Source organism: Chiroxiphia lanceolata, chromosome 1 (genome assembly GCF_009829145.1).
Source record: "Chiroxiphia lanceolata isolate bChiLan1 chromosome 1, bChiLan1.pri, whole genome shotgun sequence".
NCBI classification, from domain to species: Eukaryota; Metazoa; Chordata; class Aves; order Passeriformes; family Pipridae; genus Chiroxiphia; species Chiroxiphia lanceolata.
The window spans coordinates 154,726,120-154,738,450 of record NC_045637.1 but is presented as its reverse complement, the minus strand read 5'-3'; the positions used below and the strand labels follow the sequence as shown (position 1 = coordinate 154,738,450).

At 46.5% G+C, this 12,331-nt stretch overlaps 1 protein-coding gene across 1 annotated transcript in view; it reads left to right on the top strand.

Annotated features, from left to right (window-relative positions):
* Nucleotides 1-12,331, top strand: part of ALS2CL (ALS2 C-terminal like) — a 62,873-nt gene that overhangs the window by 45,288 nt on the left and 5,254 nt on the right. Inside the window, 9 exon segments of the mRNA XM_032696502.1 lie at nucleotides 1,336-1,463; nucleotides 3,221-3,394; nucleotides 3,705-3,798; nucleotides 4,318-4,475; nucleotides 8,153-8,221; nucleotides 9,383-9,556; nucleotides 10,193-10,235; nucleotides 10,388-10,438; nucleotides 10,440-10,450. Of these exon segments, the coding sequence (XP_032552393.1) occupies nucleotides 1,336-1,463; nucleotides 3,221-3,394; nucleotides 3,705-3,798; nucleotides 4,318-4,475; nucleotides 8,153-8,221; nucleotides 9,383-9,556; nucleotides 10,193-10,235; nucleotides 10,388-10,438; nucleotides 10,440-10,450 (902 nt within the window).

Below are 12,331 nucleotides of genomic sequence, written 5' to 3'. Positions count from 1 at the left end.
TTTGTTTGATTTTGCTTTTGATTTTTGTTTTTGTGGGACATTTTTGCCTCTTCTTCCCAGCTGCACTTGGGATGTTTTTATCTCCTTCAAACCAACATTTTCAGCCTTTGCAGTGGTTGGGGACACAGGAAATGCAACCAAACCGAGGTGTTACCCCACAGCTGAATTTTGCAATGTGGGCAGAAATATCTGCTCAAAGTGCTGATAAAACCCCCTGGTGAAGGAAAACTACTCCTCCAGCTCTTCCTCGACAATGGGATGAGCCCGGCAGGAAATGTGGGGTTGGATCACACAGAGAGGTGTCAAAACAGAGCCTTGCTAATTAGTGCAAATGAGCCTTATCATTAATGACTCTCAGGGGAGGAAGAGCTTGTCATCATCTTCTTCACGGGGCGAGACATTGCAGGCATTGATTACAGTGCTCAGAGCCTCCAAAATCCATCTTACATTAATTACCTCAGAGCCTCTAAAATTCGTCTTAGATTAATTAGCTCAGAGCCTCCAAAATTCATCTTGACTTCAGTGGTTAATCCAGAGAAATCTGGTCTTTATCCAGAGCTGGAATGTGCCTCCTGCCACGAGCAAGGAGGATTTCTATTTAGGATTTCCTCCTATTCCAGGATGTTGTTTGGCTTTGGCTTTAATTAAATCCTCCAAGTTTGAGTCGAGCTGCTGCATGTCCTGGGTTTGCCTCAGAGAAATTAAGGTTTGCCTTGGGAGCAGCCAACTCCCAAGTTTTCAAACCAATTTGAAGGTGTTTATGGTGAAGGTCATGTGATTCCCCCACACCTGGGAGGCCAAAATTCCCTGTGGTTTGAGGGAAAACTGGGAGAAATTGAAGCTTCATCCCTTCAATCCTGTTTAGTTTAAACTATTGTCAGATTTAAGGCAGATTTAATGACTCAAAGGAGGTTTTGAGGGTTTGTAGGGAATAATGCAAAGGGTTTAATCTGGGATTTTGGGATGTGTTGACTCCAGTTGCTGCCACTTTACTGACATCACTGAAGCTTCATCCCTTCAATCTTGTTTAGTTGAAACTATTGTGAGATTTAAGACAGAGAATTATTAATAACCCAAAGGAGATTTTGAGGGTTTGTAGGGAATAATGCACAGGTTTTAATCTGGGATTTTTGGGATGTGTTGACTCCAGTTGCTGCCACTTTACTGACATCATTGCTTTGGCTGCTGGAATCTCCACCTCCGGGGTGGAAGTTTGTTCTGAGCCACCTTTTCAAGAGCTGGCACTGCTGAAAAGAGACTTTGAGCTCTGGGTCCAGCTCGTTTCCTGCCTCTAACGAGCTCCTGGCAGAGTAACCCTGGATTCCTCCTCCGCAGGGAAAGCTCTCCTTCGCCAACGGCTTCGTTTTGGAGGGAACCTTCACCAACAAGTCGGGCCAAGGCCTCCAGACCCACGGCGTCCTCAACACCTCCAACGAGCAGCTGGATGAGAGGATCACCAAAACGTGAGCAGAGCCGGCGGATTCCCGGGCCATGGTTTGGATTTGGGCTCCGGGAGGGGTCGTGGATCGATCCCTGCGGGGATCAAAGTAGCCCTGGCAGAGATTGGAGCTGAAAACTGGGTTAGGGGAGAAGGGGGAAAGGAGAGCAGAGGTTGTTGTGGTGTTAATCATAGAATTATAGAATCATGGAATCAGCTGGGTTGGAAGGGACCTTCGAGATCATCAAGTCCAACCCTTGATCCAACCCCGCTGTGGTTCCCAGCCCATGGCACTGATGCCACATCCAGTCTCATCTTAAAAACCTCCAGGGATGGAGAATCCACCCCTTCCCTGGGCAGCCCATTCCAATGGCTGAGCACCCTCTCTGCAAAGAAATTCTTTCTAATGTCCAACCTAACCCTCCCCTGGCACAGCTGAAGCCCGAGCCCTCTTGTCTTGCTGATGGTTGGGTGGGAAAAGAGACCAACCCCCCCCTGGCTCCCCCCTCCTGTCAGGGAGTTGCAGAGAGTGAGGAGGTCTCCCCTGAGCCTCCTCTTCTCCAGGCTGAACAGCCCCAGCTCCCTCAGCCTCTCCTCATGGCAATTGTGCTCCAGTCCCTTCCCCAGCCTTGTTGCTCCTCTCTGGACCTGCTCCAGCCCCTCAATTAATGCCATGTGGGAAGAGGAGATGTTCTCCTGCCACCCTGCCACTGCCCTCCACGTGGAGGATCAGAGCTGCTGTTTTGGCAGGAAATGGTGGGAATACAGGGCAGGAATGACTGAGCTGGAGCCATCAGGCCACATCCCTCATTTCAGGGCTGAACCCTGCCAAAGGATGCCAAGCTGGAGGACCTGGATTCAGCCAGTTTAACTCACAGGAGGGAGTCCCAGTGGGGAAAAAAACCCAGCTGCCTGTCCTCACAAATTCCATTTCCTGTCACAAACCCCAGTTCAGTTTCCTCCTCTTTCCTCTGCAAAACATTTTCAGTCCATCATTCCCGTTGCAGAAACAGCTCCTGTTCTTTCCAGGCAGAAATAGCTGCTGGTGGTGGTTGCTCAACTCTTCTTGCTCAGCCTCTTCTGAAGGCTTTGGGGTGAGATAAATGGTCTGGGTTTAGGGACATCCACCAGGGGCCAAGGAAGTCTGTGATCAGCAGAAATTGAGGTTATTTATGTTCCACACACCGGGAATTTTTCTTTGCCCAAAGCACCTCATTGTCAGGACAAGAGACTTGAGTTGCTTTTGTTGAATTCCCAGCTGGGCACTTCCATGTTCCTCTGCTCCTACAGAACATCAGGGAGTCATCATGGAATGGTTTGGGTGGGAAGGGACATTTAGGTCACCCAGTCCCACCCTCTGCCATGGGCAGGGACAACTTCCACTAGCCCAGGTTGCTCCAGCCTGGCCTTGGACACTTCCAGGGATCCAGAGGCAGCCACAGCTTCTCTGGGCAACCTCCCCACCCTCACAACCAGGAATTCTTTCCCAATATCCCACCTAAATTTATCCTCTTACAGCTTAAAGCCATTCACTCTTGTCCTGTCCCTCCATCCCTTGTCCCCAGTCCCTCTCCAGCTCTCCTGGAGCCCCTTTAGACCCTGGAAGTGGCTCCAAGGTCTCCCTGGATCCTTCTTTTCTCCAGATGAACCCCCCCAGCTCTCCCAGCCTGACTCCAGCCCTCAGTTAATCCCAACCCTGGAGAACCTCCCCTATTTGAAGGTGAGGTGTGAAGTGATTAAAGGGGGATCCAGGAAATCCTAATGCCACGTTCCATTTTCCAGTCAGCTGGGCCTCAGGGAGTTCCCAGTGGAGAAGAGATGGAAGGGAATCTATGACCAGTTCCTGGAATTCCTCCAGTCTGGCTGCAAGGAAGAAATGGAGGAGTCTTTCACAGGGTTCCACATCCAAACCAGCAAGGAGCTGAGGAAATCTCAGGAATATCTCTTCTGCCAAAGGTAGGAATGTTCCAGAACCTTGTTGCCACAGAGGAAACCATTTAAATCAGGGTCTGATTGAAATCATGTTGTAAAGTCATGAACTTGAGCGTTTTCCAGTTGTTCCTTCTCATGAAGCAGGAGGAGGAATTTTACCCCTCAATTTAAAGTTGTGCTGTTGGGCTTGCTTCTCAGAAGTGAAAAATTCATTCCTTCTAATTGTTTTATTGCCCCTTTGGAATCTACCTGTGATACCCACCTGGATTTATCCCAGAGCTTCCTTGTGGGAAGCTCACCTCTTTTTTCCCTCCCTAACCTCTCATCCTTTCAGGGGGACTGAGGACATATCCTGGAAAATTGAAGATATCCTTGAAGAGCTTGTCCAGCACCAGGAGCTGGAGTCAGTACAGAGTTATCTAGAGAAGGTAAAAGGCTTAAAATAATCCAGGTTTGGCCACCAGACATGGACACAGGGCTGGGCAAATTGCTGTTAATTTGACAGCACATAAAACATGGCCAGAGGGTTCAAGAACTTCCCTAAATTATGTGAAGAGCAGGCTTGTCCCTCGTGCTTTTTGGCCACTCATTTTTTGGCCGCTCTGGAAGCGATGAGAAAGCTTCCCTCTTGGTTCTCCAGGCTGCTGGAAGTGATGAGTGAACTTCCAGGTGGTTTTCCCTCACCCAGCCTTTCCCTGGGGATCCCTTTTGTTCTCTTTGCTCCCCCCAGCAGATCTCCTCAGAGCAGCAGCTCCACTGAGCACGTTTGGCCCGATGAGGGGAGGAGAAGGGGGCTTGTGGCAGCACAGCCAGCCCAGAATGACAGTTGTCACCTCTGGGCTTGTCCCCCTTTGCTGCCAGGAGGAGGCTGGGGGGGCCTTTTGGGGTGTTTTCCTCCACTGATGGCAACGCTGACGTGTGGAATTGAATTTTCCCGCCTCCTGCAGGCGTTGAAGTCCTCCCTGCACCCTCTGGGCAAGCTGCTGAAGGCCCTGACAGTCGCTTTCCAGGCAACATATTCCGGGATCGGGGCCAACAGGCACCTGCTGACCATGGCACAGGAGGAGGTCAAGTACTACGCCAAGAAAATTTGGGAATTCTACCGGTGAGTCGAGGGGGTTGAGTCCCTCCAATGGGGAGGAGAACGTTGGGATGGTGTTTACAGGTGATGTGCTTGAATCATGATATGTTTTTTTTCTGGGGAGGTGCTTCAGCATGGTGTTAAATTAAGAGTTATTTGCAATAACTGAGGTGATGTGGACCTGGAAACCCTTTATTATGGCTATTATGTGGTTATTATATGACCCAGGGGCTTTATTGGGAGTCTCACTGAGCTGTGTCAGATCAAGGAGCTGCTGCCCATAATGACACTTTATTTAGATAAATAGGAAGCAAAAAAACCTCCCTAAGAACTGAGGGCAGCAAAGTGTGTCAGGGCACACAGCAGGGGTGTGATATCCGTGTTTGAAGGAGAAATAGAATCCCAGAATGGTTTGGGTTGGAAGGGACCTTAAAGAGGATCCAGTGCCACCCCCTGCCATGGGAAGGGACACCTTCCACTAGCCCAGCTTGCTCCAACCTGGCCTTGAACACTTCAGGGATCCAGGGGCAGCCACAACTTCTCTGGGCAACCTGTGCCAGGGCCTCCCCACCCTCCCAGCCAGGAATTCCTTCCCAATATCCCATCTATCCCTGCCCTCTGGCAGTTTGAAGCCATTCCCTGTGTCCTGTCCCTCCATCCCTTGTAAACAGTCTCTCTCCATCTTTCCTGTGGCTCCTCCAGGTCCTGGAAAGCCACAATCAGTTCCCCCCCAAAGCTTCTCTTCTCCAGGCTGGACAATCCCAGCTCTCCCAGCCTTTCCTCCCAGCAGAGCTGCTCCATCCCTTGGATCATGTTGGTGCCTCCCTGGACTCTCTCCAGCAGCTCCATGTCCTTCCCAAGCTGGAGGCAGCTCTGCAAGGGGGGGGTCTCACCTGAATTACCCCCTCCCCAGCTGTGGGGTCATCCCAGGACACCACTGGCTTTCCAGGCTGCCAGAGCACATGGATTGGGCATATCCAGCCCTTTTTCCACCAGCAGCTGAAGCTCAGCAAGGCCCAACCCAGCAGGAGTTTAGGACGTGCAGCGTAAGCGCAACGTTGAGCTCGGCCTATGTGGGCAGAGATTACTCAACCATGTGGCTAATTAAGGCCTGGATCATAATTAAGGCCTGGATCAAAGGCATCACTGGGATCCTGTTGCTCATTGATTATCTTTTAGGAGATCCAAGCAATGGCCCAGCAGGCAGAGCTGGGCCCTAGGGCTGCTCTCAGGGTGGTGTCTCCTTAAAAAATAAGAGGTTGGATTAAAGCTTTGGTGTTCCCAGCGGAGCCTCTGAGCTGAGGGAATGTGAGTGTAAGGAAACACTTTTTTACTGGAACAGGTTCCACAGACAGGTTGATTCTCTATCCACAGAGATACACAAAAGCTGTCTGGGCACAGTCCTGAGCAACTGGCTTTAGGTGAATGGCTTGAGCAGAAGGTTGGCAAGATGACACTAAGCTGGGGGGGAGTGTCCATCAGCTGGAGGGCAGGAGGGCTCTGCAGAGAGACCTGGACAGGTTGGAGAGTTGGGCTGATTCCAACGGGATGAAGTTCAACCAGGCCAAGGGCCGGGTCCTGCCCTTTGGCCACAACAACCCCCCGCAGCTCCAGGCTGGGCCAGAGGGGCTGGAGAGCAGCCAGGCAGGAAGGGAGCTGGGAGTGGGGATGGACAGGGAGCTGAACAGGAGCCAGAGTGTGCCCAGGGGGACAAGAGGGCCAATGGATCCTGGCCTGGCTCAGGAACAGTGTGGCCAACAGGGCCAAGGAAGTGATTCTGCCCCTGGACTCAGCGCTGGGGAGGCCACCCCTGGAGTGCTGTGTCCAGTTCTGGGCCCTCAGCTCAGGAAGGACATGGAGGGGCTGGAGCAGGTCCAGAGGAGAGCAACGAGGCTGGGGAAGGGACTGGAGCACAATTGCCATGAGGAGAGGCTGAGGGAGCTGGGGCTGTTCAGCCTGGAGAAGAGGAGGCTCAGGGGAGACCTCCTCACTCTCTGCAACTCCCTGACAGGAGGGGGGAGCCAGGGGGGGGTTGGTCTCTTTTCCCACCCAACCATCAGCAAGACAAGAGGGCTCAGGCTTCAGCTGTGCCAGGGGAGGGTTAGGTTGGACATTAGAAAGAATTTCTTTGCAGAGAGGGTGCTCAGCCATTGGAATGGGCTGCCCAGGGAAGTGGGGGATTCTCCATCCCTGGAGGTTTTTAAGCTGAGACTGGATGTGGCATCAGTGCCATGGGCTGGGAACCACAGTGGGGTTGGATCAAGGGTTGGACTTGATGATCTTGGAGGTCCCTTCCAACCCAGCTGATTGTATGATTCTGTGATTCTATGATTCTATGACCTCCACAAGTCCCCTCCAACCTACACACCACTCTGTGATGTAAAACTGTGCTTCAGGAATGTTTATCCACATTCTCTGTAATTACAGTGGTACAACCACGGTAAAATTCACCCTTGAACTTGGCATGTTTATGGGCAGAGCAATAAACACTCGTTTGGGGCTTGTTTAGCTCACAATGAGTGGTTTTTTGTACCACACTTGGAAAACACTTTACAGTTTTCTCTCTAGGACTTAAAATTCTTCTGTTTGTGTATTTTTCCGAGAGGCAGGATATTCAATGATGCAGCATAATGTGAATAATTAAATATTTGCTGGCAGTTTTATCTAGTAAGAATTACATTTTGAGATTCAGTATTCACATCCTCAGGTGGTTGGTTCCCTACAATGTCTGTCCTGGAGCACAACTGGTGGGAACAGGTCGGGTTGGGTTCAGTCCAACCTGAGCACTGGCTCATGGGAAGGTGCTCCTGAGCTCAGGGCAAAGTTTGCTTCATGTCTTGAGGTCTTTGGGGAATGAAGTGTGGGGAGGGAGACCCTCCTCGCCCTGCTGAGCTCCTGGTTGAGTTCCCCAGGCTGATATTTCTCTCCCTGATCCTCATTTGAAGAGGATGAAGTTGGTTTGGGAATAAAGGCCAGGAAGATGATGGGAGGGATGGAGCATCTCCCACACAAAGGTGGGATGAGAGGAGCAGCCTGGAGAAGAGAAGGCTCCAGGGAAACCTTGTTCTAAATTGAAAGAAGAGAGATTTAGTTGGGATATTGGGAAGGAATTCTGGGCTGTGAGGGTGGGGAGGCCCTGGCACAGGTTGCCCAGAGAAGCTGTGGCTGCCTCTGGATCCCTGGAAGTGTCCAAGGCCAGGTTGAGCAACCTGGGTGATTGGAAAGTGTCCCTGCCCATGGCAGGAGGTGGGATGAGATGATCCTTAAGGTCCCTTCCAACCCAAACCATCCTGGGATTCTATGGAATATCAAGACAAAGCCCAGCTACTCTTCCTGAGGGGGTTCATCCTCTGATGTTCATGGATGGGTTGGAGAACTGGTTGCTAAAGTCCCATGTCCCTTGAGTGGGAATTTAAGGAGATGGTGCTCAGTGCAGACCACACTTAGAATTCCAGAGGGATCATCCTACTCTCCAGAAGCTGTGGAGATTTTGGGACACTCAGTCATTCCTGGGGCTTCTGCTGTTAAAGGAGAAACCCCTCAAAAACTTCCACACTGAAACAACCCTGCAGGAATTCCAGGGAGCTTTAACATCCCACCTGGGGCTGGGACAGCTGAGCTCCTCACTTGGGAATAACAAATTATCCCTAAAAAAAACAAAGGAGGGAGGGAACTAAACCTTGTTCCTGCTGCTCTTTCAGGGGTTTGCTCCAGTTGGCACTGGAACAGAAAGGCCAACTGTCCCCAAGGGCTGTGGATGGAGACATGAGGTAGGTGCCACCACTGGGAGTGTCATTCCAAGCTGTTTGGACATGTGGGGTGTCTCCTAAAACACATCAGGTGCTGAACTCCCTGTGTGGGTCCCTTTGGAGCAGGTTTAGTGCTCACACTTCCCTCAGGGTGCAAAGAGTTCAGGAGTTCTGCTTGAAGCAAGAAAACAATTTCTTTTACTCATATTCTGGAGCAGAAGCCACTGGCAGAAGAGGGAGAAGACCTGTTGTTCCTAGAACAGGAAAGTGGGAATAATAGTGGGAGACAGAGATTTAGGGTTTTTGGGAGTGAGAAGAAGCCTCTTTGCTCAGCTGTCCCTGTTGGGCCTGGATTTCTCTTTGAACCTGAAAATGGGGGCTGAATGAAGCCAGGCAGTTGGTGGCATTGTGGGCAGCTGGAAAAGGGCTGCAAGTGAATTCATTTAGGGCTTTTTCCTTAAGAAATAACAAATGCTCCGCTGAAAGGGCTCGGAAAGAAAAGCTGGAGATGAGTTTGGTGCTGAAAGAGCTCAGAAAGAAAAGCTGGAGATGAGTTTTTACTGAGATAGCTCAGAAAGAAAAGCTGGAGATGAGTTTTTACTGAAGGAGCTCAGAAAGAAAAGCTGGAGATGAATTTCTGCTGAAAGAGCTCAGGAGGAAAAGCTGGAGATGAGTTTCTGCTAAAAGAGCTCAGGAAGAAAAGCTGGAGATGAGTTTTTACTGAGACAGCTCAGAAAGAAAAGATGAATTTCTACTGAAAGAACTCAGGAAGAAAAGCTGGAGATGAGTTTCTGCTGAGACAGCTCAGAAAGAAAAGCTGGAGATGAGTTTTTACTGAAAGAGCTCAGGAAGAAAAGCTGGAGATGAGTTTTTACTGAAAGAGCTCAGGAGGAAAATCTGGAGACAGGTCTCCAGTGCTCCAGGTTTCTCCCAGGGATTAAGGAAATCTTGTGTAGATCTGTCCTGTCCCACAGCACAGGAAGCAGCAGGATCTCCAGCTGGGATCAGTGTCCTGTAGGTCACTCCAGCCCAACTGGGACACTGAACTCGGGAGGGGGAAGGAGGGGAGAACGAGGAGAACACCTCGAGGTCTTGGAAGCTTGCCTCCTCCTCGTGTGCTGAGTGGTTTGGGGAATGTTTAAGGTTGGAATGTCACTGCAGGATTGTTTTTCTCTGCCCCAGTGACCAGAAGGCCTCCAGTGTGGTCCTGCCCCTGATCCTGCCCTGCTTCTACCCCGAGCTCTTCATGCTCTACATGCTGTACCACGAGAGGGAGGATGACCTGTACTGCCAGGGCATCGTGGACCTCAGCCTGTTCCCTGACATCAAGCTCCTGGAATTTCTGGATGTGCAGAAGTAGTGGGCGTTTTTCCATCCCTGTGATCCTGGAAAGGACCTGGAGCCTGTTCCTGGTTCCTCTGGCAGTTTTGTGCTGCCAGAGGAAATCCTGCCAGGAAGTGCCTGCCTGTCCTGGAAGGGCAACATTGACTAGGGAAAAGCTGCAAATAGCTGGACTAATTTTAATTTTTGGCTGGAAAACCCTTTTATTACCTCAAAAAAAAAGCTTTGTTCCGACTTGGGACCGACCAGCCAGAACTTATAAACCGTGTCTTAGAAAGGGCAGCAGCGGTGTCTGCTCTGAGAGTGGAGACCACACAGACTCAAAATGAGGAGTCAGAAATGTTTCCTTCATCCATTCCTGCTGCTAAATCCACCTCTGGAATGGGATGTGGGGCCAACTCCACCAGCTTTCCCAGCACAGCATCATCTGCACTCAGGGAACCCGGAGTGGGGGTGGATTCAGTCTGGGCTCAGTGGTGAGGAGTTGAATCTGAGGTTCCCAAACTCTCCACTGGTTATTTTCAGGAGCATCTCTGAGTAAAATCAACCTGGATTAATGAGCCAAATTAATAATAGTAATTATCCCTGGAGCAGTGAGGTAGATTTAGGTGGGCTTCAGCCCTTCTCAAAGTCTCTGTGATCTCCTTCCAGGCACCTCTGGCCTCTCAAGGATCTCACCCTGACGACCAACCACGTGAGAAACATCCCGGAATTCCGGCTCTTCGGGATGGGATTGGGGAATGTGGCGTGGGGCTGGAGCCTCCTCAGGGATACATCGCCTCGTTGGAACGGGTGGATTCATTTGGTGCTGGGAGATGTTCCAAAGGATCGTGGTCTCCTTTCCAGAGGCGCTCCCTGATCAAGGACAAGTGTTTCCTGTCGGCCACCGAGTGTTTGGCAGAAGCTCATGTGAGTCCGGGGAGATGTGGGGATTTAATTCACTGTTGTTGATATAGACGGGGGATAAAATTGAGCTAAAATGCAGGTAAAATGTAGAGAAAATGTAGAGAAAAATGTAGAGAAAATTCGGCAAAAATCGGCTAAAATTTAGATAACGTTTAGATAAAAATTAGATAATATTAGCTAAAATTGAGATAACATTTAGATAAAATGTAGATAAAATTCAGCTAAAATATAGATAATTCAGTTAAAATTAAGCTAAAATTTTGCTAAACTTTAGCTAAAATTCAGCTAAAATGTAGATAAAATTTAGCCAAATTCTGCTAAAATTCAACTAAATGTAGATAGAATATAGATAAAATTCAGCTAAAATTTAGATAAAATGTAGATAAAGTTCAGCTAAAATTCAGCTAAATGTAGATAAAATGTAGATAAGTTCAGCTAAAATTCAGCTAAAACTTAGATAAATGTAGATAAGTTCAGCTAAAGTTTAGATGAAATGTAGATAAAATTCAGCTGAAGTGTAGATAAAATTCAGGTGAAATTTAGCTAAAATTTAGCTAAAATTCAGCTAAAATTTAGATAAAATGTAGATAAAATTCAGCTAAAATTTAGATAAAATTCAGCTAAAAATCAGCTAAAATTTAGATAACGTTTAGATAATATTTAGATAACATTTAGATAAATGTAGATAACATTTAGATAAAATGTAGATAAATTCGGCTAAAATTTAGATAAAATTCAGCTAAAAATCAGCTAAAATTTAGATCACAGTTTAGATAACATTTAGGTAAAAGTTAGATAACATTTTGATAAAATGTGGATAAATTCAGCTAAAATTTAGATAAATTCAGCTAAAAATCAGCTAAAATTTAGATAACGTTTAGATAAAATTTAGATAACATTTAGATAACATTTAGATAAAATTAGATAACATTTAGATAAAATTCAGCTAAAATCAACTAAAATTTAGATAAACGTAGATAAAATTCAGCTAAACTTTAGATAAAATTGAGCTAAAATTCAGATAAAATGTAGATAAAATTCAGGTAAAATTGAGCTAAAATTCAGATAAAATGTAGTTAAAATTCAGGTAAAATTTAAGTAAAATTCAGGTAAAATTTAAGTAAAATTCAGGGAAAATATAGCTAAAATTCAGGTAAAATTTAAGTAAAATTCAGGTAAAATTTAAGTAAAATTCAGGGAAATATAGCTAAATTCAGGTAAATTTAAGTAAAATTCAGGTAAAATATAGCTAAAATTCAGGTAAAATTTAAGTAAAATTCAGGGAAAATATAGCTAAAATTCAGGTAAAATTTAACTAAAATTCAGGTAATATTTAAGTAAAATTCAGGTAAAATTTAAGTAAAATTCAGGTAAAATATAGCTAAAATTCAGGTAAAATTTAATTAAAATTCAGGTAAAATTTAACTAAAATTCAGGTAATATTTAAGTAAAATTCAGGTAAAATTTAAGTAAAATTCAGGTAAAATTTAGCTAAAATTCAGGTAAAATATAGCTAAAATTCAGGTAAAATTTAGCTAAAATTCAGGTAAATATAGCTAAAATTCAGGTAAAATTTAACTAAAATTTCAGGTAATATTTAAGTAAAATTCAGGTAAAATTTAAGTAAAATTCAGGTAAAATTTAGCTAAAATTCAGGTAAAATATAGCTAAATTCAGGTAAAATTTAACCTAAAATTCAGGTAAAATTTAACTAAAATTCAGGTAAAATTTAAGTAAATTCAGGTAAAATTTAGCTAAAATTCAGGTAAAATTTAGCTAAATTCAGGTAAAATATAGCTAAAATTCAGGTAAAATTTAAGTAAATTCAGGTAAAATATAGCTAAAATTCAGCTGAAATTCAGCTAAATTCAGTTGCTGCCTGTG